General features: G+C 40.5%; 1 protein-coding gene across 4 annotated transcripts in view; it reads left to right on the forward strand.

Annotated features, from left to right (window-relative positions):
• The window catches only part of kiaa0825 (KIAA0825 ortholog), a 309,600-nt gene that overhangs the window by 108,100 nt on the left and 174,273 nt on the right, over positions 1–27,227 (forward strand). For all 4 annotated transcript variants that reach the window (XM_063069273.1, XM_063069276.1, XM_063069275.1 and 1 more), the window contains exons 17-19: positions 7,468–7,624; positions 12,747–12,902; positions 18,014–18,108. In XM_063069273.1, the coding sequence (XP_062925343.1) occupies positions 7,468–7,624; positions 12,747–12,902; positions 18,014–18,108 (408 nt within the window). The remainder of the gene's footprint in view (positions 1–7,467; positions 7,625–12,746; positions 12,903–18,013; positions 18,109–27,227) is intronic.

A 27,227-nucleotide genomic window follows, 5' to 3' on the forward strand; every position in this document is an offset into this window, starting at 1 on the left:
CCCCTTGCCTCCCTTTTATGCCATGCTTCATCGTGCCTTCCTATCATATTCCAACATCTTCAGCCCTTTGTCACTTTTATCTATCAATTCCCAGCTTTGACATCTTCCTATCATTCTCGTCACCTGCTGCTCCCTGCTCAGTCCCTTCCTTCCACCTTTTATATACTGGCTATGTCCCCCTAAGGGTCTTGACCTGGAATTCGACTGTCGATTTCCCTCCCTGGATGCTAACTGAACTACTGAGGTCCTTCAGTGCTTCTTGTGTTGCTCCAAATAACATCATTTGCAGACTCTTGTCTCTCCATACAACTCGAGAATACTGTGTTTTCTTTTCAAAGAATCCTTTGCCCAAATCTTGATTGACTCATAGGATTATACATCCCAGAAACAGGAGCTTTGGCAGAAATTGCCCTTGCTGACCACAATACTTATTTATGCTCTTTGCATTTACCTGCATTTGGCTTCTATCCTTCTACTCCTTTCCTACCCAAGTACCTGTTAAAATGCCTTTTCAGTGTTGTAATTGTGCCTGTCACTAACACGTCCTCTTGTAGCTCATCCCATTTAACCCTTTGGATTGCCTTTAAATTTTTTTGCCTCTTACCCTAAATTTAAATCCTATCGTTTTACATTCCTCTACACTATGAAAAATATGACTATTGTAGTGTGGGGGAGTCTAAAACTAGACCAGGCTATGATACGAGCCAAAATGCTTTCCACTGTATATCTATTGAAATTAATAGCCTTGAATGTTCAATCAAAGTACTTTGAGCATGTATTATCAGACTAGTAGTTGGATTTGTTTTCTGAAAATGATTTTCATCAAACAAATACCCTTGAAGCTAACTATTGTGTCTCTTAGGTTATTGATAATAAAACCCGAAGTTGTTTCCAGTACATCTGTCAATAACACAATTCAACTTCCAGATGATGTCTTTAATCAAAGTCTACGTTTTATGGAATAACAGCATTAGGGAAGCTAGCTTCTTAAAGCAGATGGTTAGCCCACAACCTATGGACTCAATTTCAAAGATTTTTCATCTCTTGTTCTTGATATTTATTGCTTCTTTTTTTCTTTCTTTATTATTATTATTATTTCTTTTTTTCTTTTTGTATTTGCAGTGTGTTGTTTTTTGCACCTCGGTTGTTTGTCCATCCGATTGGGTGCAGTCTTCATTGATTCTATTGTGTTTCGTGTATTTTCTTGTCAATACTAGAAAATCAATCTTGGGGTTGTACATGGTGATATATATGTACTTTGATAATACATTTATTTTGAACGTTGAATTTTGGTAATCACATTAACTGAGAAGCAGAGCAAGACTAGAACCTTCATTGTATGTTTATTTGAGAAGGTTCAATAAAATTCAAGACTTGTCAGTATGTTAGTTTAACTGCTGACCATAAATCCCTGCAGGTGTTTGTTGAAATTTATACCAGAGGATAAAGTTATGTCTTTAGCAACTCAACATCAATCTGGATAGTTGAAGCAATGAGAAACTGAGAAATGAAATAGGAAGGAAGATGTTTTGCAGATTTAGCTTTTGAACTTAATGTCAGAGTGCAGTATATTGCCTTAAGATTCTTTTACACTCTGCACTGAAGATGGGTGTATGCTAATACAAAGAACCCTTTGTATATGTGAGTAACACGCACAAAATGCTGGAGGAATTCAGCAGGCCAGGCAGCATCTATGGAAAAAAGTACAGCTGACATTTTGGGTTGAGACCCTTCAGTAGGACTGGAGAAAAAAAGATGAAGATTAGATTTAAAAGGTAGGGGGAAAGGAGAGAGAAACAGAAGGTGATAGATGAAACCAGGAGGGGGAGGGATGAAGTAAAGAGCTGGGAAGTTGATTAGTGAAAGATATACAGGTCTGCAGAAGGGCGAGTCTAATAGGAAGAGACGGAAGGCCATGATAGAAAGAAAAAAGGGGGGGGCGGGGAGGAGCACCAGAGGATGGCAATGAGGTACTGTGCGAGAAGGACAAGAAAATGGGGAATGGTGAAGGAGGTGGGGGAGGGAGGTTTGTATTACTGGAAGTTTGAGAAATCGATGTTCATGCCTTCAGGTTGGAGGCTACTTAGATGGAAAATATAAAATGGTGTTCCTCCAACCTGAGTGTGGCCTCATTGTGACAGTAGAGAAGGCAATGGATTGACATACTGGAATGGAAAGTGGAATTTAAATGGGTGGCCACTGGGAGATCCTGCTTCCTCTACAGATGCTGGAAACACTCACAAATTGCTGGAGGAACTCAGCAGGATTTCTATCTTCTGTCTGAGAAGTAAGCAGTGATGCTTGTAGACTAAGGGGCTAAATAATACTGAGGTCAACCTCAAGCCTGTGATTAGAGGCTACTTTAGTATGCAAGGCAATTATTATGCCATTGTGCAAGTAGAACAATTCACTATTGTTGGCATCAAACCAAGCTTCAGTATGAAGATTCCAAAACAAGCATTTAGACCATAAGACCATAAGACAACGGAGCAGAAGTAGGCCATTCGGCCCATCGAGTCTGCTCCGCCATTTTATCATGAGCTGATCCATTTTATCCTATTTAGTCCCACTGCCCCGCCTTCTCACCATAACCTTTGATGCCCAGGCTACTCAGATACCTATCAATCTCTGCCTTAAATACGCCCAATGACTTGGCCTCCACTGCTGCCCGTGGCAACAAATTCCATAGATTCACCACCCTCTGACTAAAAAAATTTCTTCGCATTTCTGTTCTGAAAGGGCGCCCTTCAATCCTGAAGTCATGCCCTCTCGTACTAGACTCCCCCATCATGGGAAACAACTTTGCCACATCCACTCTGTCCATGCCTTTTAACATTCGAAATGTTTCTATGAGGTCTCCCCTCATTCTTCTAAACTCCAAGGAATACAGTCCAAGAGCAGACAAACGTTCCTCATATGTTAACCCTCTCATTCCTGGAATCATTCTCGTGAATCTTCTCTGAACCCTCTCCAACGTCAGCACATCCTTTCTTAAATAAGGAGACCAAAACTGCCCACAGTACTCCAAGTGAGGTCTCACCAGCGCCTTATAGAGCCTCAACATCACATCCCTGCTCCGCTCTATTCCTCTAGAAATGAATGCCAACATTGCATTCGCCTTCTTCACTACCGACTCAACCTGGAGGTTAACTTTAAGGGAATCCTGTACGAGGGCTCCCAAGTCCCGTTGCATCTCAGAACTTTGAATTCTTTCCCCATTTAAATAATAGTCTGCCCGTTTATTTTTTCTGCCAAAGTGCATAACCATACACTTTCCAACTTTGTACTTCATTTGCCACTTCTCTGCCCATTCTTCCAATCTATCCAAGTCTCTCTGCAGACTCTCCGTTTCCTCAGCACTACTGGCCCCTCCACCTATCTTCGTATCGTCAGCAAACTTAGCCACAAAGCCATCTATTCCATAATCCAGATCGTTGATGTACAATGTAAAAAGAAGCGGCCCCAACACTGATCCCTGTGGAACACCACTGGTAACCGGCAGCCAACCAGAATAGGATCCCTTTATTCCCACTCTCTGTTTCCTGCCAATCAGCCAACGCTCTATCCATGTATGTAACTTTCCCGTAATTCCATGGGCTCTTATCTTGTTAAGTAGCCTCATGTGTGGCACCTTGTCAAACGCCTTCTGAAAATCCAAATATACAACATCCACTGCATCTCCCTTGTCTAGCCTACTGGTAATTTCCTCAAAAAATTGTAATAGGTTTGTCAGGCAGGATTTTCCTTTAAGGAATCCATGCTGAGTTCTGCCTATCTTATCATATGCCTCCAGGTACTCTGTAACCTCATCCTTGACAATCGACTCCACCAACTTCCCAACCACCGACATCAAGCTAACAGGTCTATAATTTCCTTTTTGCTTCCTTGCCCCCTTCTTAGATAGTGGAGTGACATTTTCAATCTTCCAGTCTTCCGGAACCATGCCAGAATCTATCGACTTTTGAAAGATCATCGCTAATGCCTCCGCAATCTCCACAGCTACTTCCTTCAGAACATGAGGGTGCATTCCATCTGGTCCAGGAGATTTATCGACCTTTAGCCTATTCAGCTTCCTGAGTACTTTCTCTGTCGTAATTGTGACTGCGCACACTTCTCTTCCCTGCCACCCTTGAGTGTCCAGTATCCTGCTGTCTTCCTCAGTGAAGACTGATGCAAAATACTTGTTCAGTTCCTCTGCCATCTCCTCATCTCCCATTACAATTTCTCCAGTATCATTTTCTATCGGTCCTATATCTACTCTCACCTGTCTTTTACTCTTTATATACTTGAAAAAGCTTTTAGTATCCTCTTCAGTATTATTTGCTAGTTTCCTTTCATAGTTAATCTTTTCTCTCTTAATGACCTTCTTTGTTTCCTTTTGTAAGGTTTTAAAAACTTCCCAATCCTCTGTCTTCCCACTAATTTTTGCTTCCTTGTATGCCCTCTCCTTTGCTTTAACTTTGACTTTGACTTCTCCTGTCAACCACGGTTGCATCCTTTTTCCACTCGAAAATTTCTTCTTTTTTGGAATATACCTGTCTTGCACATTCCTCATTTTTTGCATAAACTCCAACCACTGCTGCTCCGCCGTCTTTCCCGCCAGTGTCTCTATCCAGTCAACTTTGGCCAGTTCCTCTCTCATGCCACTGTAATTTCCTTTACTCCACTGAAACACTGACACATCAGATTTCGGCTTCTCTTTTTCTAATTTCACAGTGAACTCAATTATGTTATGATCACTGCCTCCTAAGGGTTCCTTCACCTCAATCTCTCCAATCACCTCCGGTTCATTACACAATACCCAATCCAGTACAGCCGATCCCCTAGTAGGCTCAACAACAAGCTGTTCTAAAAAGCCATCTCGCAGACATTCTACAAATTCTCTGTCTTGAGATCCAGTGTCGACCTGATTTTTCCAATCTGCTGGCATGTTAAAATCCCCCACAATTATCATAACACTGCCCTTCTGACAAGCCTTTTCTATTTCCAGTTGTAATTTGTAGTCCACATCCCTGCAGCTGTTTGGAGGCCTATAAATAACTGCCATCAGGGTCTTTCTACCCCTGCTATTCCTTAGCTCAACCCATAAAGATTCTGCACCTTCCGATCCTATATCACCTCTTTCTAACGATTTACTATCATTTCTTACCAATAAAGCCACGCCTCCCCCTCTGCCTACCTTCCTATCCTTCCGATACACTGTGTATCCTTGGACGTTCAGCTCCCAGAGACATGCATCCTTTAGCCAGGTCTCAGTGATGGCCACAATATCATACCTGCCAATCTGTAGCTGTACAACAAGATCATCCACCTTATTCCTTATGCTGCGTGCATTTAAGTACAACACCTTAAGACCAGTATTTGATACTTTTTGCTTTGATTTCACTGCAACTTTATTGCACTTCAACTCATCCCAATGGGGCTACACATTTGCCCCATCACCTGCCTGTCTTTCCTGACATCTTTACTGCTCACTATCTTAGACTTATTTCTGTTATCCCCTTCCTCTGCTCTATCATTCCGGTTCCCATCCCCCTGCCAAATTAGTTTAAATCCTCCCTAACAGCTCTATTAAACTTTCCCGCCAGGATATTGGTCCCCTTCGGGTTCAGGTGTAACCTGTCCTTTTTGAACAGGTCATACTTTCCCCAGAAGAGATCCCAATTATCCAAGAATCTGAAGCACTGCCCCCTACACCAGTCTCTCAGCCAGGCATTCATCTGCCTGATCCGACGACTCTTGCCCTCGCTAGCACGTGGCACAGGTAGCAATCCCGAGATTACTACCCTGGAGGTCCTGCTTCTCAGCTTCCTTCCTAACTCATGGAAATCTCTCTTCAGGACTTCCTCCTTTGTCCTATCCATTGGTACCAAAATGTACCAAGACAACTGGCTGTTCACCCTCCCACTTTAGAATATTCAGGACCCGATCTGAGACATCCCGTACCCTGGCACCTGGGAGGCAACACACCATGCGGGTATCTCCGTCAGGCTCACAGAATCTCCTGTCTGTTCCCCTGACTATGGAATCCCCCACGACTACCGCATTTCTCTTCTCCCTCCTTCTCTCCTGCACAACAGCGCCAGGCTCAGTGCCAGAGACCCGGTCACCGTGGGCGTCCCCCGTCAGGTCATCCCCCTCAACAGCATCCAGAACAAGATATTTGTTGCTGAGGGGGACAGCCACAGGGGTGCTCTCCACTATCCGGGCATTTCCCTTCCCTCTCTTGACAGTGACCCATTGTTCTGACTCCTGTAGCCTAGGGATGACTACCTCCCTGTAGCTGCTGTCTATCACCTCTTCACTTTCCCTGATAAGCAGTAGGTCATCAAGCTGCAGCTCCAGATCCCTAACACGGTCTCTGAGGAGCTGCATCTCGGTGCACCTGGCGCAGATGTGGTCATCAGGGAGGCTGGAAGTCTCCCAGGATTCCCACATCTGACACCCTGAACAAAGCACTAACCCTGCAGGCATGCTATCTAATTCTACAGGAATGAAACAGGAAAAATAAGTCTACTCACCCACTTACCTCGCCAAACAGACAAACTTTTTAAACCATTAACTGTGAGAGCCCTGCTGTCCTTGTCTATCCGGGCCAATTCGCGAAAGGGGTGGGCGGGGGGGGAGAGAAAAAAGAGTTGGTGCTTTGCTCTAGCCTCTTCCCATTTACCGCCGAAGCCCGTTGAAGCCAAAGCCCTACACTCTGCTCCCACTCACTCCGCTGCCTGCTCCGACAGCTGCCCGCTGTATAGGGTGGTCTCCTTTTTAAACTCTCTGCGCGGTCCTGCTGACGTCACGCGCCTGCGCAGTCTCGCCCTTCTTGCACTCGAAGAAGTTTTTAAAAAAAAACTGCCTTCCTTCACAATTTAGCTCCCACGACGCTCTGTATTCCCAATCCAAAGGAGAGCCGTTGGTAGCAACCTGCCTTTTTAAACTCTCCGCACGGTCCTGCTGACATCACACGCCTGCGCAGTCTCGCCCTTCTTGCACTTGAAGAAGTTTTTTAAAAAAACTGCCTTCCTTCACAATTCAGCTCCCACGATGCTCTGTATTCCCGATCCAAAGGATGTTGTACTAAGCAATTAAGTTTTCAATAAAATTTTAAAAGGTAATGCACAAACAATGTCACCATGCAATAAGATTTCTAGGAAATTTCAGTACCATTACTTTGACATCAAATGTTCTTTTCAATATAATACCACTGGGAATTAAAGCAACACACATCAAAGTTACTGGTGAACGCAGCAGGCCAGGCAGCACTGCTCCCCATCTTTAGTGATGCCAACCACTGGGAATTAATTGTGTAGCCGTATTTGCAGTTTCTCTTTATGCACTTTTGAACATAGTAATTTGTTTTGGAGTGACATTAACCAGCAGACTTATTTATAAAGAAATCTAGTTGTATTTTTTCTGATTTACCTTAAATTTGTGTGAATTTATTAGTAATTTCCTTTATTGTTTTAACAGTGCATTTCTCACAGACAAAGATTCCATTGCACAAGAGAAATGCAGTTGGGCTGAATTGACTGAGCAGAAAATACATTTGATGCTGCTGGATATCTGCCACCAACCAGGTGGTAATGAATACCTGAGGCAAATTTATCACATCATCCAACTCAATGAGGTAGGGAAATGGTCTTTATACCAAGCAATTAGGTGTGCATTGGCCTGAGACAGTATCTGCTACCAACTAAGGTTTAGTCAGGTGGCAAGTCTGAATGTAATCAGTTCCAAATCCTCATTAAGGATAGTAATAAATGAGAAGTCTTGATATAACAGCACTCTTCAAAATAGATTACATATACTGCAGGAGTTTACCTTGACAGTGAAATGCTGGCTTATTTTGTACAGTTTTAATACTATTTCAAGCACATGAAACCAAAGGAATATTGTAATTAAATGTGTTTTATAGTACATGTAACAATTAAAATTAGTCTTCTAAAGAAAGTACTAGACTTGCTCTATGCTGTCGTGTGAAGCAATCATCTGCTCTGTCAGAGAGTAATCTTCCTTCCAACAAGATGTCATTTTACGACTATTAATTTTGTCTTGCCACAGCTCAATGGATCTCATATTTCACATTTTCTGAATGGAGCTCATTCAGCCCATTAAATCTCAGCCAGCTCAGACAGTCGTCACATTATTCCTATTCCCTCACCCTCTATTCCATCACCTCAACCCCTCCCAGGGGCACAATTTGCCATCATCTTACACCCCTTTGGTCAAGCGGTCACCTTAGATACCAGTCTGACCACTTCCCTTCTCTTTATAGCAGACATCTTGCCTCTCCACTCTCAGTTTTGATGCACAGTTTTCACCCAAATGTCAACAGTTCCTTTCCTCCCACTGATGCTGTTAGGCACATTGAGTTCCTCCATCAGATCATTTGGTTTTCCATTTCATTCCCTTTAACCTATTCTCTGTCACATTCCATCTCCAGCCTGAATCTCCTGCCAGCCAACTACATTGGTCAATTTGAAGTAGCTTGTGGGAAGAAACTGGCTTGGTCACAGGGAGGATGCTCAAACTCCACACTGATAGTACAGGAGGTCAGGATCAAGCTTGGGTCACTGAAGCTATGTTGCTTCCTTCCACAATAATTTCGCTCTCATCCTTGGGACTAAAGATTGTTTTGTGAAATTCCGATTCATATTGTTTAGCATTTATGTTATACCAAGTAGGATAGAGACAGAATACTGCCCTGCCCTCATCAATCATCTATGTCACCTCAAAACAATGTTTGTAAAACATGACCTTCCCTGCACAAAGTCATTAAGGAGCAACTTTATCAGACATATACATGTACGTGTGTTAGGAATTTTCTGTGGTGTGTTGGTCAGGGCACAACGTGCAACAAAAACAACAACATTCAACAATTGTAAAAAATAGGGAATTATAAAAAAATTAAATCTTGCCCAAAATCCACAAACCTGACTGCCCAGGAAGGCCTATTGTTTTACCCTGGTTCTGCCCCACTGAACTCGAGTCCGCATACCTGGACTCCATTTTATTCTCTATTTATCTTAGCATTAATTTCAAGAGGACCAGGATATAAAAGCAAGGATCTAATGTTGAGGCTTTATACTCCCCTTACTCCCCTTCCCTCTTCTTCAATGCCCCACTCTAGCCCCTTAACTCTTCTTCTCACCTGCCTATCACCTCCCCTGGTGTCCGTTCTCCTTCCCTTTCTCCAATGGGCCATTTACCTCTCCTATTAGATTCCTCCTTCTTCAGGTCTTTGTCTTTTCCTCTCATCACCTCCCAGCTTCTTATTTCATCCCCCTACCCCACCCACCTGCTCTCATCTACCTCCTTCTAGCTTGTCCTTCTACCCTTCTCCCTTCCTTTCCAGTCCCAATAAAAGGTCTTAGCCTGAAACATTGACTGTTTATTCATTTTCATAGATACTGCCTGACCTGCTGAGTTACTCCAGCATTGTGTGTGTGTGTTGCTCTGGCTTTCCAGCATCTACAGAATCTCTTGTGTTTTAAAAGTAAAGTTAGAGGTTAAAGTATGGATATGGAATAAAATGTGCACACATTCATAAACATATTATAAAAAGTGTTCACAGTGCAGTGCAGGGGTAATAGATAGGACGTGATGGCGTAACTATTCCAATTAAATCTATGCTTTTCCAGATACAACTAAATCAAATTCCTAAGAACCTTCTCTGATAAGTTCTTTACCACTGATGTAAGGTTCTCCAGCCAGTAATTTCATAGTACCCTTCTTAAACAAAAGAACAATATTGACTAACACACACAAAATGCTGGAGGAACTCATCAGGACAGGCAGCATCCATGGAAAGGAATAAAGAGAATGACATTTCAGGCTGAGGCCTCTCATCAGGTCCTGATGAAAGTTCTTGGCCCAAATGTTTATTCCTCTCCATAAATGCTGCCTGTCCTGCTGAGTACCTCCAGCATTTCGTGTGAGTTATTCCAGATTTTCAGCATCTGCAGAATCTCCTGTAATAACAATATTGGTTACGTTTGCTTTAATCATCAAAACATGGAGGAACCATCACGAACTTTTACAGCTCCTGATGATCTTGTAATTTCAGTCTCCGAGGCTGATGTGTGAACAGCTTTTAGGAGGGTGAACCCATGAAAAGCATTCGGTCCAGATGGGGTATCTGGCCAATTATTAACTACCTTTGCTGATCAATTGGCTAGAGTGTTCACTGAGATCATTAACCTCTTGCTTTGTCAGTCTGAGGTACCCACCTGCTTCAAGCAGGCTTCAATTATACTGGAGCCGAAGAAGAACCTGGTAACCTAACTCAATGACTATTGTCCAGCAGCACTTACAATACATCCACATTGATGTGTTTGTTTGAGACATATCAACTCCTGTCTGAGAAGCGATTTGGATCTGCTTCAATTTGTCTACTGGCACAACAGGTTCACAGTAAATGCCATCTCATTGATTTTTCACTCAACCCTGGATCATCTGGACAGCAAAGGTGCCACATCAGGCTGCTCTTTATTGATTACAGCTCGGCATTCAATGCTATCACCCTCTCAAAAGTAGTAAGCATCAAGACCTTGGCCTCAATACCTCTATGTGCAATTGGATCCTCAATTTCCGCACTTGCAGACTCCAATCAGTTCGTATTGGCAATAAAATCTCCTCCACAATCTCCATCAGTACAGGTACACCACTAGGCTGTGTGCTTAGCCCCCGCTCTACTCGTTTACACTTATGACTGTGTGGCTAAACAGAGCTCCAGTGCCATATTTACATTTGCTGACGACACCATAGTCATAGGGCAAGTCAAAGTTGGCGATGAATCAGCATATAGGAGGGAGATTGAAAATCTGGCTGAATGGTGTCTTAATAATAACGATCTCTTACTCAATGTCAGCAAGATCAAGAGGGTGATTATTGACCTTAGGAGGAGGAAACCAGAGGTCCATGAGCCAGTCCTCATTGGGAGATCAGAAGTGGAGAGGGCCTGCAACTTTAAATTCCCTGTTGTTATCATCTCAGAGAACCTGTCCTGGGCCCAGCACGTAAGTGCAAATACCAAGAAAGCACAACAGCGCCTCTACTTCCTTGGAAGTTTGCAAAAATTCAGCATGACATCTAATAATTTGACAAACTTATATAGATGTGTGGTGGAAAGCATATTAACTGGCTACATCACAGCCTGGCATGGAAACACCAAAGCTCTTGAACAGAAAACCCTTCAAAAGTCAGTGGATACAGCCCAGTCCATCTTGGGTAAAGCCCTCCCTACCATTGAGCACATCTACATGAAGCATTGTCATAGGAAAGCAGCATCCATCATCAGGGACCCTCAACACCTAGGTCATGCACTCTTCTCACTGCTGCCATCAGGAAGAAGGTACAAGAGCCTCAGGAGTCACACCACCAGATTCAGGAAAAGTTATTACCTCTGAACCATCAGGTTCTTGAAGCAGAGGGGATAACTTCACTCACCCCATCACTGAAGTGTTTCCAAAACCTATGGACTCTCTTTCAAAGGCTCTTCCTCTCATATTCTTGCTATTTATTGCTTATTTAAGTTCAAAGTTCAAAGTCAGTATATGATCAAAGTACATAGATGTCACATGTACAACCCTGAAATTCATTTTCTTGTGGGCCTACTCAATAAACCTCCAGAATAACATCCATAACAGAATCAATGAAAGACACCCCAATTAGGGCATTCAACCAGAAGAGAACAAACTGTACAAATACAAAAAGAAGAAATAACAATAATGCTAAATAAGCAATAAATGTTGAGAACATGAGATGAGGAGTCCTTCAAATTGAGACCATTGGTTGCGGGAACATTTCACAAATTGGAATTATTTATTTTTGTTTTTCCTCATCTCAAGCTGGTAAAACCTGAGGTACAGGCATAGCCAAGCACACTCATTTGTCTTATTATGAAGTTTTCCATGTATCGTGTCATGTCAGTCTCAAGTTCCGTTACTTGGTAATGTACGTGCATTATGAATATGTTTAATTCTAATGACCATTTCATGTGTGTCTTTCTTATTTCCATCTGGCATAATTTACATATTATTATTTAATTATTTATAGTTTTATATTGCTATATTTGGTGCAAATGTAACGAAGCCCAATTTCCCTCGGGATCAATAAAGTATGTCTGTCTATCTATCTATCTTAACTGCATCTGGGATCAGCTATGATGGGATAGTGGTGCAGACTCAATGGGTTGAATGGCCTGATTCTGCTCCTATGTGTATGGTCTTATGGGAGTAAACCCCAAGGGAAAAATCCAGAGCTGGAGTCTCTAAGGCTGTTCTATGTTGAGTTCAATGCTGACAGGCAACTCCAGCGACGCTGTTGGCACAAACTGTATCGGTCTCTGCCATTCCTTTGGGTTCATCAGATATGTGGAGAGGGGGTGGTTGCTACATGGCAGCAGCTTGTTCTCCATTTCATACTGCTGAGGCTTGTGTATCTAGACAGCTAGGACACAACCTGACCGACAGAGGCCTCACTGCATTTGTCCTTTAATAATAAATTTACTTCGAACTTTAAAGGTGTTCTGAATGCAAACATTTATTATTTTTCTTTCTTGTAAACTGAGGTGATTGATTCTTGCACTAAACACACAATTATCTCAGAATGCTGATAAACTTGTTGAAATCATTGAAAATATTCAATTTTAGAAGATTTATCTGAAAGCGATTTACCTATTTAAATATCTGTGTTTATTCTACTCCTTGTGTAGTTCAAAGTTAATATTTTCTCTTTTTCATCTTTAGGATTGGTTGAAGGAACAAATTTATTCTCATTGTTTTTCACATGAAAATATGACTACACGGAGATCTAGGTATCTTGCTTTGCATGGGGTGCAGGAGCATTTGATGTTTAATCCTTTGCATATCTTCAATCATATTGGCTGTATGAACTTTAACCAGGTAAAGATAGAAAATAATTATTGGAAAGTGATATACTCCACACAAGGGTCATTGATTTGCTGTATTCATTGTTTATATAGAAAATGTTAGTTTTCTTGCCTCCTGTTTTTGGAGATGTAACCGAAACAGGATGTCCCCCCCCAATGTTCACTTCATTCCCTTATATCTTTTTCCCGATGTCTCTTAAGACAGTAGCTTTCCATTCTTACTGTTTCATAGTTACACGTGATCATGGTCAATGAACAATAGCAACATTCAGGTTTGGCTATTATTTGAAACATTGAACTAGAGACTTTGTAAATTGTCCCTTTATTACACCCAATAAATTATCTGCTTTAACAATATTTCATTTTAAAATCCATTATAATTTTAGCTTTTCCCAAATTAAATTTTAAAATTTACATGTATGGCATGTTATCTCATAAATATATCATAAATGAGACTTTTACTAAAGTGGTCACACACACAGTGCAGCTTCAGGCAGTAGATGGCTGACCTCCAGGAGAAGTGAGGGGAGTAAGCAGTCAGTGTCGGGTTCCCCTGTGACCATTCTCTTCAGCAACGAATATACCATTTTGGATACTGCTAAGGAAGATGATCTTTCAGAGCACAGCAGCAGCCAGGCCATTGGCAGTGTGGCCTGCTCTGAGGTTCAGCAGGGAAGGGTAAAGTCCAGCAGAGAAGTAGTGATATGAAACTCGATACCTAAGCAGATTCTGTCGTTGAAAAGTAGAAGCCAGGATAGTGTGTGGCTCCCAGGAGCCAGGGTCCAGGATATCTCAGAGTGGCTGCAGAGGATTGTAAGTAAGGCAGCCGAGCAGCCAGAAGTCTTAGAGCACATTGGCGCCAATGACTTTGGTAGAAAGGGGGAAGAGGTCCCAGTGAGTATAAGGAGTTAGGGAAGAAGATGAAAAGCAGAACCTCCTAGGTAGTAATCTTTGGATAACTCCCAGTACCATGTGCTAGTCAGGGCAGGAAAAGGATAATGATACAGATGAATGAGTGGCTGAGGAACTGGTTCTGGGGGCAAAGTTTCAGATTCCTGGATCATATTAGGATTTCTTTTGGGGAAGGTATGACCTATATGTAAAGGACGTGTTACACCTGAACCCAATATTCTTGCAAACAGGTTTGCTAGTGCTGTTGGGGAAGGTTTAAACTATTTTGGCAAGGGAATAGCAACTGGAGTATTAGGCCTGAGATGAGGCAATTGAAATATAAGTAAATGCAGTGCATAGTGAGACTGTGAGGAAGGACAGGTAGATGATAGGGGGAAATTGCAATCAGTGGGATGAGTTGAAGTATAACATGGGGGCAAAATCAAAAAGAGTGATGAATGCAGGCCTGAAGGTGTTATGCTTGAATGCAGCCAGTAAATGAAATAAGGTAGATGATCTTGCACTGCAGTTAGAGATTGGCAGGTATGATGTTATGGGCATCACTGAATCATGGTTGAAAGAAGATCATAGTTGGGAGTTCAACATCCAAGGAAACACATTGTATCAAAAGGACAGGCAGGTAGGCAGAGGGAATAGGGTGGCTCTGTTGGTAAAAAATAACGTCAAATCTTTAGAAAGAAGTGGCATAGGATTGGAAGATACAGAATCCCTGTGGGTAGCGTTAAGAAAACTGCAAGGGTAAAAAGACCCTGCTGGGAGTTATATACAGACTCCCAAACAATAGCTAAGATGTGAGATACAAATTACAATAGGGGATAGAAAATGCATATCAAAAGGACAAAGTTACAATAGTCAAAGGGAATTTCAATGTACAGGTAAATTGGGAAAATCAGTTTGGTTTTGACTGGATCTCAAGAGAGGGATTTGGTAGAAGACCTACGAGACGCAGCTTGTGTTTGACCCCACCAGTGGAAATGCAATCCTAGATTGGGTGTTGAGTGATGAACCAGATTTGATTAGGGAGTTAAGATAAAGGAACCCTTAGGTAACAGTGATCATAATATAAAGGAATTCACCATGTAGTTTGAGAGGGAGAAAATAAAGTCAGGTGCATCAGCATTACGAAAGAGTGAAGGGAATTACAGAGGCATGAGAGAAGAGCTGGCCAAAGTTGATTGGAATGGGACACTAGCAGGGATGATGGGAGAACAGCAATGGCTGGAGTTTCTGAGAGCAATTTAGAAAGTGCAGGATAGATGCGTCCCAAAGATGAAGCCGTATTCTAAAGAGTAGATGAGGTAATTTTGGCTGAAAAGGGGAGTTAAAGACAGCATAAGAGGAAAAGAGAGGGCATATAATATAGCAAAAATTGGTGAGAAGTTAGAGGATTGGGAAGATTTTAAAAACAAACACAAGGCAACTAAAAAAAGTTCAGGTTGACGGTGTTAAGAAGGCATATCGTGTGTTGGCCTTCATCAACCATGGGACTGAGTTCAAGAGCCATAAGATAATATTACAGCTATATAAGATCATAGTTAGATTCCACTTGGAGTACTGTGTTTAATTCTGGTCACCTCATTACGGGAAGGATGTGGATACTATAGAGAGAGTGTAGAGGAGATTTACAAGGAAGTTGCCTGGATTGGAAAGCATGTCTTATGAGAATAGGTTGAGTGAACTTGGCTTTTTCTCCTTGGAGCAACATAGAATGAGGGGTGACCCGATATAAGATGATGAGAGGCATTGATTGTGTGGATAGCTAGAGGCTTTTTCCCAGGGTTGATATAGCTCACATGAGGGGCATAGTGTTAAGGTTCTTTGAAGTAGGTACAAGGAGAATGTCAGAGGTAAGTTTATCACACAGAGAGTGGTGGGTGCATGGAATGCACTACCAGCGATGGTGGTAGAGGCGGATAGAATAGGGTCTTTTAAGAGATTCTTAGATAGGTAGATGGAGCTTAGAAAAATAGACAGCTATGCGGTAGGGAAATTCTAGGCAGTTTCTAGAGAAGGTTACATGGTCGCCACAACATTGTGGGCTGAAGGGCCTGTAATGTGCTGTATATTTTTGTATTTCTATGTTAAAAACCATAAGGAGAGAAAAGATTAAATATGAAGGTATACTAGGTTTTTTCAAATATACAGGGCCTTGTAAAAAGTATTCAGCCCCCAACTCTTTGTTCACATAAATGAGTATTACAGCCAGGAATTTTGATCAATTTAGCTGAGAATTCTTATTTGTAAATGACATACTCCTTTTTTTCATAGTAGAGCCTAAAAAATGGGATAATTGAAGTGCATGAAATGTTAAAGATTCAAAAACTAAAATGTCAACAGTTCAAAAGTATTCATCTCCCTTTGTTTGGTACTTGGTTGAACCACCTCTCGCAGCTATTACAGCCAGTAGTCTTTTTGGATAAGTTTTTCTTTGCTTTGTATAACATTATGGAACAAGATTTGCCTATTCCGCCTTGCACAATTTTTTCCATCTGTGCCAGGTTACTTGGGGAGGAGTAGTGGACAGCAATCTTGAGGTCTTGCCAGAGCTCTTTGATTGGGTTAAGGTCAGGACTTTGACTGTGCCACTCAAAGACAGCAATTTTCTTCATTTGAAGCTACTCCATGGTTGCTCTGGCAGTGTGCTTTGGGTCCTTGCCCTGCTGAAAGACAAATTTCCTCCCTAGTTTAAGCTTCCTGACAGAGGCTAGCAAGTTTTTATTCAAGATCGCTCTGTATTTCATAGCATTCATCCCCCCATTAATCCTGACCAAATCTCTAGTCCCTGCTGCTGAAAAGCACCCCAATAGTAGAATGCTTATGGATCTCTGGTTTCCTCTCCTGATGTCAATAATCAGCTCCTTGGTCTTGCTGACATTGAGAGGTTGTTATTGTGGCATCACTCAGCCAGATTTTCAATCTCCTTCATACTCTATGTGCTCATTAGTCACCACCTTCTGCCTGATCAATAGGAAAACTCCCCTACCTCTTTTATATCCCTCTTCTTTCAGGTCTGACATATCTAAATCCTCAAACACTGACCTGCCAATCTGGCCCTTCTCTTGTCCATGTTTCTATAATCTAGGCTCTCAAATCATCTGCCTTACCCATTATACGAACTGTATTAAAATAAATACACTTCTGACCATCATTCCTGCCATGTTCATTATCCTGGCCCTGTCTGTTTTCCTGTTAATCTTGAATTAACCTCTACCTTCTCAATCACTCTATCTGGTGACCTACTGTTCTGGTTCCCATTCTGCCACACTGTTTTAAACCCAGCCTAGTGGCACTATCAAACCTTCCTGCAAGGGTGTTGATGCCTTTTGGTTTATGTGCAGCCTGCCCTTTTTGTAAGAGTTCCCTTCCTGAGGAAGAGATCCTAGTAATCCAGGTGTTTGAAGTCCGCTGTTCTACATCTGCTCTTTAGTGTGTACAACTGTACTTCAAAAAGATGGATCACCAGACAGGTACTGGCAGCATTCTAAGGTTCCTGTTGTACCTTTTCTTTCTCCAACTAGAGCAGATGTTCAAAATCTGACCCACCTAGGTGAGCTCAGAAACAATCAACAACACCTTCACCAACAAGGCAGGGCCTGAAAATGTTCAGAAACCAATACATTTTTAGCATCCTAATCTGAATGCAGATATCTTTAAGAATGTAGTTTATCCTGCACTCATCCAGAAGATCTCATGTTTAAATGGCCACAGCATTCTTGAATAAATTGTTTAATCCACATTCCCTTTGAGTATACCTCCCATTCAGACATAACTATCAGTTAATTGCACATAATAATTGTTATTGAGTTAACCTGCTTCAATATTTTTTGTTTTAATAATTCAAAATGTATATCAATAAACATCTTTGTATAACTTAAATGGTCTATTGGAAATTTCTGATTGAGAATTTTCCCATGAAAGTGGCACTGTAGCATGAACAAGCAGAAGAAACACAAATTGGTTGACTTTTTTAACTAATGGCTACAGTACCAGATAAATTTTTAAACTAATTCTCATCATATTGAAATGAAAGATTCTGAGACCATAAGACATGGGAGCAGAGTTCTTCTACGTGAATGATTGATATCTCCTGTCTCAGCTCTTGTTCAAAACCACCCTACTTCTTATTCAGTCCAGCACAGCTGGGGCTGTAATTTACTGACCACATTAACAATGATTAATAACTAACAGTGCTTTATTTTCATTTATCAACAGTCAACTATAACTGAATGGAATTGGGATTGGTCAAAAGTTCTACGTAGTAATCTGGGACTGAGTCAATTGACCTTCAGGACGCTGCTAGCAAACAGGTAATAGCTTCTTTTCAGAGCTGACTGTCATGTTAAGTTTGAATATTATTATATTATACATCCTCATCTGGCATTGTTCCAGGAATTAAATGTTTGTCTGATTTGTGCAACAACACTCTATCATAAATCCAATCGTAAAAGAACAAAGCAGCAACATACAGTTCACTATCTAATCTGTCTGTGCCCTTTTTTCTGTATTTGGGTGATCAATTCATGTTTTAATTAGGTACTCCTTGGAATGCATACGCATATTTAAGATATTTTCCTTGGATACGTGCCCAGCGTTTTAATTTTGCTCTTTGTTCTTTATTTTATACTAAAGGAAACATAATACTGTACTAAACTGAGCACGCCTGTCATTCTTCCTTTCCGTTTAGTGGAAATTTTGCTATCTTTGGTAATCTCACATTTGTTTAATTTGAGTTAAACTGTGATTTTATTATCAATATGATATTTTCTTTCTATACATTGTATAATATGGGTTGGGTTAAATGAACGAGGAACATTTGACTTAAACCTACCTGCTAGAAAAATATTTTATTGTCTGGTTGATTTTACTGAACTCATTATCTTCCCTAAGACTGTAAGATTTTATTCTCATTTTGTTTGGTATTAGTATGCATCCTGGTAGTATTATCCTCATGATTGTGGAATGTTCTACATTCATAACATTAACAAATGCTGAGGAACATGGTATTGCATCAGAAGTGAGCTGAAGGAAGCTTTCTAAAGATTCTGTGGAGGAAGTTGGCACAGAAACCATGATAGCATTATGAATATTTTTTAATTCGTAAGATGAAAGTTGCATTAAATCCATAAAGCAGACTTTTGTCAGGAAGATCATATTCACACCCATTACAGAAAATAAGGTAATGTGTAGGCACAGTGGATAGGAAAGGGTTAATGTATTCATCAGAATTTTCACAGATGGTCAAAGAAGAAGCAGTAAGTAATAATAAATATCACCAAAGGAACCATGACCTCCATAGTAAAAGCCATCTAACAAAGCAGCCCCACTTGATTTTTGAAACTATTGCAATAAAAATAGTCCTTTAAATTTAGATAAAATGAAGACCGACAGTTTGCAAATACACTTTGTATTTTGGCTTACCTATTTAACAAACACTTGAGATTCTTCTAGTTCCATATCAAAATATAAATTCTTTGAAATATTGTTATGACAGGAACCAGATTTATGAGTATTTGGTTAGACAGGAAATGATTAGGGATAGTCAGCATGGCTTTGTGCGTGGTAGGTCATGCCTGACCAAACTTGTAGAATTTTTTGAGGAAGTTATCAGGAAAGTTGATGAAGGCAAGACAGTGGATGTTGTCCACATGCACTTCAGCAAGGCATTTGAAAAGATCCTGCATGTGTGGTTGGTCAAGAAGGTTCAGTCGCTTGGCATTCAAGATGAGGAAGTAAATTGGATTAGACATTGGCTATGTGGGAGAAGACAGAGTGGTAGTAGATGGTTGCCTCTCTGATTGGAGGCCTGTGAATAATGGAGTGTCACAGGGATCGGTACTGGGACCATTGTTCTTTATCATCTGTGTGAACGATCTGGATGATTATGTGGTTAACTGGATCAGCAAATTTGCAAATGGCACCAAGACTGCGAGGGAAACTATCAAAGCTTGCAGTAGGATTTGGACCAGCTGGAAAAATGGCAGATGGAACTTAATGCAGACAAGTGTGAGGTGATGCACTTTGGGAGGACCAACCAGCTTAGGTCTTGCACAGTGAGCGGTAAGGAACTGAAGAGTGCGGTAGAACAAAGGGATCTGGAAACACAGGTCCATAATTCGTTGAAAGTAGTATCACAGATAGACAGAGTCATAGGGAACACTCACAACATGCTGGAGGAACTCAGCAGGTCGGGCAGCATCAGTGGAAAAGATCGATTGATGTTTCGGGCCAGAACGTCAATCGATCTTTTCCACTGATGCTGCCCGACCTGCTGAGTTCCTCCAGCATGTTGTGAGTGTTGCTTTGACCCCAGCATCTGCAGATTATTTTGTGTTCAGAGTCGTAGGGAAAGCTTTTGGTACATTGGCCTTCATAGATCAAACTATTGAGTACAAGAGTTGGGATGTTATGCTGAAGTTGTATAAGACGTTGGTGAGCCTAATTTGGAGTATTGTATGCAATTTTGGTCACCTACCTACAGGAAAGATGTAAATAAGATTGAGAGTACAGAGAAAATTTGATAGAGGTATACAAAATTATGACGGGTATAGATAGGGTCAATGCAAGTAGGCTTTTTCTGCTGATGTTAAGTGGGACTACAACTAGAGGTTATGGGTTAGGGGTAAAGGGTGAAATGTTTAAGGGAGACATGAGGGGAAACTTCTTCACTTAGAGGGCAGTGAGAGTGGGGAACAAACTGGTAGCACAAGTGGTGGATGCGATTTTGATTTCAATATTTAAGAAAGGTTTGGATGGGAGGCATATGGAGGGTTATGGTCTGGGTGCAGGTCAATGGACTAGACAGTTTAAATGGTTCAGCAAGTACTAGATGGGCTGAATAGCCTGTTTCTGTGCTGTAGTTTTCTATGACTGTAGGAATAGCATCCCTTGTTAGATTTACTAGAATGAGCTCATCTGATTAGGGATTTTGGAGATTTGGCTTGCTAGTTTTGCGTTAAGAATTGTTATCCAGCCTCTAGTTCTAATTCATTTTCTATTAGGGTGCCCTTTTAATCATTTTAATATGATATACAAAAAAAGAAGTGATTGAAAAGATTAATACACTTCAAGCAAACTTTACAATGGTTACTTTACAAAAGAAACATTAGAACTCTATGTAGTCAAGAGAGTTTTGACATGAATCTGGAAATTTAAATATAATTAATGAATTTAGGTAGTTATTAAAAAAACTTATAAAAACTGTTATCTACCATTGACAGATAGGTACTAAATTGGTCCAAACAGACGATAAGCAGGGTGGGTGGAACCCCTTATGATGTTACTGGCCCTTTTCCAGCACCTTTCTGTATAAATGCCCTTGATACCAGGTAGGCTATTGGGCAGTTTTGACTACCCATTGTAGAGCCCCCCGAAATAAGCATTTGAGCACATACATTAAAATTATGAATTGAGAAATTTAATGTGAGCGTGTTAAGTATTCTAAAAAGAATACTGCTAAGAGCAAATTCTATGCTATAGTCTTCCTTTACCTTCTAATACAGGGAAACTTGTTAGTAATGCAGCCAGCGGATTAATCTCATTAAGATAAGAAATACCTATCTAATTAATGCTGTTTAAGTATTGAGTTAAACGTAAAATTACTTTGTGCCAAACTAACAATGTACACCAATTAGTATTGATTATTAACTATTTATTGGTTAGATTGTATTATTTTCTGGCAACTGAAAAGACTTAAGCTGAATTGCTTAAGATAAGCATTTAGCTAATCCTAAAATGAAGGCATTAATATAATGTTGACATTTATAAGCCAAAAAATATAGAGCTCATAATACATTGGTGAAAAGTAAACTACAGTGTACTTTTTGAAGAAATGAATTGAAACTTGTGAGTTACTAATTAGTATCATTTATCCTAAAACATTTCTACAATAATGATATATGAAAAACAGAAACTGGTAAATGTAGATTCTTGAGTTGCTCACGTTGTTGATCATATTCTGGGTTCACGAATACATCCCTAAATAAACTCATTCCTTATTTTTGCCAAAACAATAGAATGTATGTGGAAAACATCAAAATTACTTAGATATAAATGCCAATCATAATATTCTCCTTTTTAGCTATTCTTGTCTAAAGAAAATCATTGTTTTTGAGTGTCAAGCACCTGAGTCCAATATATATTGTTAGGCCCATTTTTTTCATAGAAAAGCAAACAGGGAGGAACTTCATGTTAAATCTTAAAATCCACAAAATTAAAGAACTGAATTGTGTTTCATCCATCTTGCTGAACTGAATGGAATTGCACTTAGTCATTATATAGTTGATGTAGGACCACAGGTAGCCCAACATGTGGTCATAGCTCCCTTACTCAAAGACTGTCATTTGCCAGCAAGTCAAAGGTTGATTGTTGGGTGACAAGAGCAATTCATTCATGGCATAACTCATTCCTGCAGTCAGGAAGCCTTCTCAGCATGCACAACAAACATACAATGGTAACCATGCTGCTTCAGGGAAGATAATAGGATCTTCAAGCTACATCTCACTGCCAGACCACACTGGAGGAATTCTGCTATTATCAGCTGCTTGGATACCATGACTTCTGGGAGTTTGATACATATTACTGATGCACATTGACTGAATGGTCCTTGCTACAACTAGTCATGCAAGTGGCTGCAAATGAAGGGGAAGAGGAGCAGGCAGGGAAGGATAACAAGAACAGCATGATAGAAAAAGAAAATAAGGAGCTCTTTTCACCTTATACTTAGAATTAAAAAAACAGCACAGTGCAGGATCAGGCTCTTTGGCTTAAAACGTGTGTGTGTGTGTGTGTGTGTGTGTGTGTGTGTGTGCCAACCATGGTGTTAATTTATCTCATCAGCCTGTACAGGGTGTGTATCTCTCTATCCCTCTCTCTCTCTATCTCCCCCCTCCCCTCCCCCTCCACTTCCCTCTTCACTCTCCCCTCTCCCCACCTGATCATTTAAGGCAGAGATAGATAGGTTCTTCATTAGCCAGGGCATCAAAGGGTATGGGGAGAAGGCAGGGAAGTGGGGATGACTGGAAAAACTGGATCAGCCCATAACTGAATGGCAGAGCAGACTCGATGGGCCGAATGGCCTACTTTTGCTCCTATACCTTATGGTTTTCTAACACTTAATCTTTCCCATCATATCTGCTCCTACCAGCTACTCCTCTGGCAGCACGATCCTACCACTACTGTGTGGTAAAAAAATTCTTCAAATCTTTGCCCCCGCTCACCTTCAATCCATACCTTCCATACTTGACATCCTTGTGCTGGGAAAAAAGACTTTGACTGTCTACTCTATCTATGCCACTTGTAACTAAGATTATTTCCATCAGGTTGTCCCTCAGCTTCCAAAGCTCCAGAGGAAACAACTCAAGTTTGTTCATTATCTCCCTATGGCTCTTACCTGATGCCAGTAATCTAAACCACAGTTTCTCATTCACTCAAAGTCCATCTCTCTTTACTTTGCCTGTATCTATGACCATTCCATCATCCTCTTTCTAAAAATGCAGAAATAAAATCATTCCCATATGCTATATTTCAGTCCAAATTTAGAAAACGTATCATACAATACATATGAGAATAAATAAATCTCTCTGATGCATTTCCTTCATGTCTCCACCATTTTCTCTTTCCTGTCTTTGAGTGCTATTTCTTGTTCTTGCAGTAGCTACAGCTTAGATTGTGGAAGGTTAGTGGATTTATTTTGAGGGATGTTGTTCACATCGTAGTCATCTGTGTGACATGGTGGATAGTGGTTAGCACAACACTATTGCAGCTCAGAGCGTTCCAGAGTTCGCAACAATTCTGGTACTGTCTCTAAGTTATGTATGTCCTCCCCGTGGAATGCATAAGTTCTTTCCAGGTGCTCCGGTGTCCTCTCACAGTCCAAAGACCTACCAGTTAGCAGGTTGATTAGTCATTGTAAATTGTCCTGTGATTAGGCTAGAGTTAAATCAGGGATTGCTGGGTGGCACGATTCGAATGGTCTATTCCATACTGTATCTCAATCAATCAACCAATAAATAAATAACAACACACAAGTTTTTAAATTGTGGCTCAGAAACTTGGCATTGTATAGAATGTCATTGAGAATCGTTTTTTTTAACTCTTAAGGTGACTGATTATGACAAAACAGTATTTGTATTTCTTAAACAAATATTTTGTCTGTTTTAGTTTTTTTGGTTTACTCGTGGAACAATATGTTGAGGTTTTCATTAGTTGTAACAGGCATGGTTTTCTTTACAGAGAAGACTGAGGTATCATTGCAGTAAAAAAGAATAAATCACTGATTCCCACAAAGGCCATGACCCTCCTTCAGATGGTCGTGATGAGTTGAAAGACTCATTAATCAAAAGCCAAGTCACAGGTGTGATGGCTTTCCTAAAACCTGCCAACAGACTGTGAAAGTCACATCCAACACACTGAACTGTCAATGAGGCAAGGTCTAAAATGTTAGAACTGAGATCCAGTAAACATAAAAATGAAATAATGTTCACTTTAAAATTATGAGACTTTGATTTATTTAAATTGTTGCACATTAAGTAAAAGGGATGCACTTTATTTGAAGGTACCAAATAATACTGAGACAGAAGTTTCATCTTAGATGATGAAGAGGTTGGTTTAATAACCAATGACAGCAACATATCACCTCACTAAATGGTAAATGGCCAGATTGTTGTTTGGAGAATGCTGTTTTTCAAAAAAAAGTTGAACTGTGTTTCATTCATTAGCCCCATTCTTCATATTGACCGTCCAGCATGATTGACTTTCAAGGCTGAACAAGGAACATCTCATTGAGAAAGTATGGCAACTTACTTGGTGTCAGTAAGCAAAAACATAAATATGAAAAATGCAAATAAGGCTATCTTGTTTAAATATCTGAATATAACATAATAGTTTTTATCCTAAGCCATGTTTGAACATAGCAAAGGCTGCAGAGTGGTGCACTATAGGAAGGATGTGATCTTGCTGGAGAGGAAGAAGAGATTCACCAAGATGTTGTCATTTCAGTTATTCTTATATGAGATACAGCATGGAACAGGCCTTTCTAGCCCAATGTGCCATGCCGCCCAGCCGCTCCACCCACCCCCGATTTAACCCTAATCTAATCACAGGACAATTTACAATGACCAATTATCCTACTAACCAGTATATTTTAGGACTGTGGGAGGAAACCGGAGCACGCAGAGGAAAACATAGAACATAGAATAGTACAGCACAGTACAGGCCCTTCAGCCCACAATGTTGTGCCGACCTTTAAACCCTGCCTCCCATATAACCGCCCACCTTAAATTCCTTCATATACCTGTCTAGTAGTCTCTTAAACACATGGTTACAGAGAGAACATACAAATTACTAGAAACAGCACCAGATTTGAACACTGAACTCTGACTCTCCAAGCTGTAATAGCATCGTACTAACTACTATGTTACCATGGCATCCCATATGGAGAGTAGGGATAGGTTTGGATCGCTTTCCCTGGAGAGGAAGAAATGACCTGATAAAGGTGTATAATCTTATGAGGAGAGTAGATAGGATAGATAGTAAAATTCTTTTTTTATTTTACCATGGTGGAGGTAGCAGTCCAAATCAAGAGGCCTTAGGTTTAATGAAAATTTAGAGGGGATCTGGGGGGGGGAGATCTTTTTCACAGAGGGTGGTTGGAGTCTGTAGAAGTGACAGAGGCTGATATTCTCATCACATTTAAGGAATAGTTAGACAAATATATGGATTTCCAGGGTATGGAAAGCAATGGGCCTAATACAAGTGAATAGTCATAGTGTTTCTGTGTTACGTGACTCATTGCTAGCTTTGGTGAAGATTGGTGACTTGAAATACCAGCAATGATTTGAAAGTTTGCCATTGGCAACAAATTTGACAGAATGGTTAGCAGAGGAAAAAAGTTATGATTACAAGTTTTTTTCCCTTGAGACAAGATGAGAAGAGATTTAATTTAGCTGCATTCAGTAATGAGAATCCATGACAAAGTGAATTGGAAGGGCCTGAATTCCACAGCACAAAAGGATAGAACTAAAAAGTAACATAGTTAATTAAAGGGCATTACATTCTTTTATCATTATACTGATAATTGTAGAAGATTCATAACCATAGACCTCAAATAAGGAAGTGAAATTAACTCATAAACACGAGAAAGGCAGATGCTTGAAATTCAAAGCAACACACACAGAATGCTAGAGGAACTCAGTAGGTCAGGCAGCATCTAGGGAAGGAGTAAACAGTCAATGTTTCAGGGTGAGGCCCTTCTTCAGGACTGAAGAAGTTTCTTAGCTTGAGATGTTGACTGTTTATTCGTTTCTATAGATGCTGCCTGGCGTGCTGAGTTCCTCCAGAGTTTTGTGTGTGTTGCAGTGGAAGTAACTGGATTTTTTTTGGCTAAACTAATATTGCGCAATAAATTTCTGTATCAAATGTTTCTTTAAGTTAGACTAATTGGATACAAATTTCATAGTAGAGAATAAAAGAGCTTATCACACTTCTTTTGCTCAAGATGGCTCATGGCAAGACTTTGTAGCATAACTCGAGGCCTGGGGAAAAGAGAATGCTGTTTCTTGGATGCCTCACTGTGGATTCTATTTGAGGAGCTCAGAGGGAAAGGGTTGTCTTCACTTGTACATACACGTATATACACACACACACACACACACACACACACACACACACACACAGACACACACACACAGACACCCACACACACACAAACACACAGAGACACACACACACACACACACACACACACACACACACACAACCTTTCTCTTCTTTCTCCATCTTCAGCAGCTGATACTGCTTTAGGAGTTCCTCCCATTCAGGAGTTTACTCCAACAGGAAAGCTCTAAACAAACACTTCCTTTCTCTTGTGAATTGTCCAATTTATTGGTGTAACATAACACAGATTTTTTCTGATGAGGTCTTCGCAGAATTTCTAAATTAAATATTGTTAAAATACTAAAAGACACTTGGCAGTGTCTCAGGTCTCCATAGATCTTAGTGGCATTGACCATAAAATGTGGAGAGTTGTGTGAAGTGGTATTCTATCTATTTTAGGTTCATGCAGCTGATCTCACATTTGCTTACTTTGAAATTCATTTGTTTATGTTCCTTCAGAATATTGTAAAATCAAATTGTATCTAAAACTAGGAGATATTTTAAATGAAAAGACCTCAGGTATCTGCTCATAGTGTTACATTCAGTTCTTTTCTGAAATGTTGTTGCATGAAAAACATGTCAGAGTGACATTCAAACTTAAGTCCCCATTGAATGGAGGAGGTCCAGAAGGAAAGGGATTTGTGAACCTGTGAATTAATCCATTACGATAGTATGTCCTCTCCCTTGGGCTATCATTAGTGTTTAAAGCATTTTCCTGTTACGATAGGCAACACACACAAAACACTGGAGGAACTCATCAGGCCAGGCAACATCT

Source organism: Mobula hypostoma, chromosome 16 (assembly GCF_963921235.1).
Source record: "Mobula hypostoma chromosome 16, sMobHyp1.1, whole genome shotgun sequence".
Classification (NCBI taxonomy): domain Eukaryota; kingdom Metazoa; phylum Chordata; class Chondrichthyes; order Myliobatiformes; family Myliobatidae; genus Mobula; species Mobula hypostoma.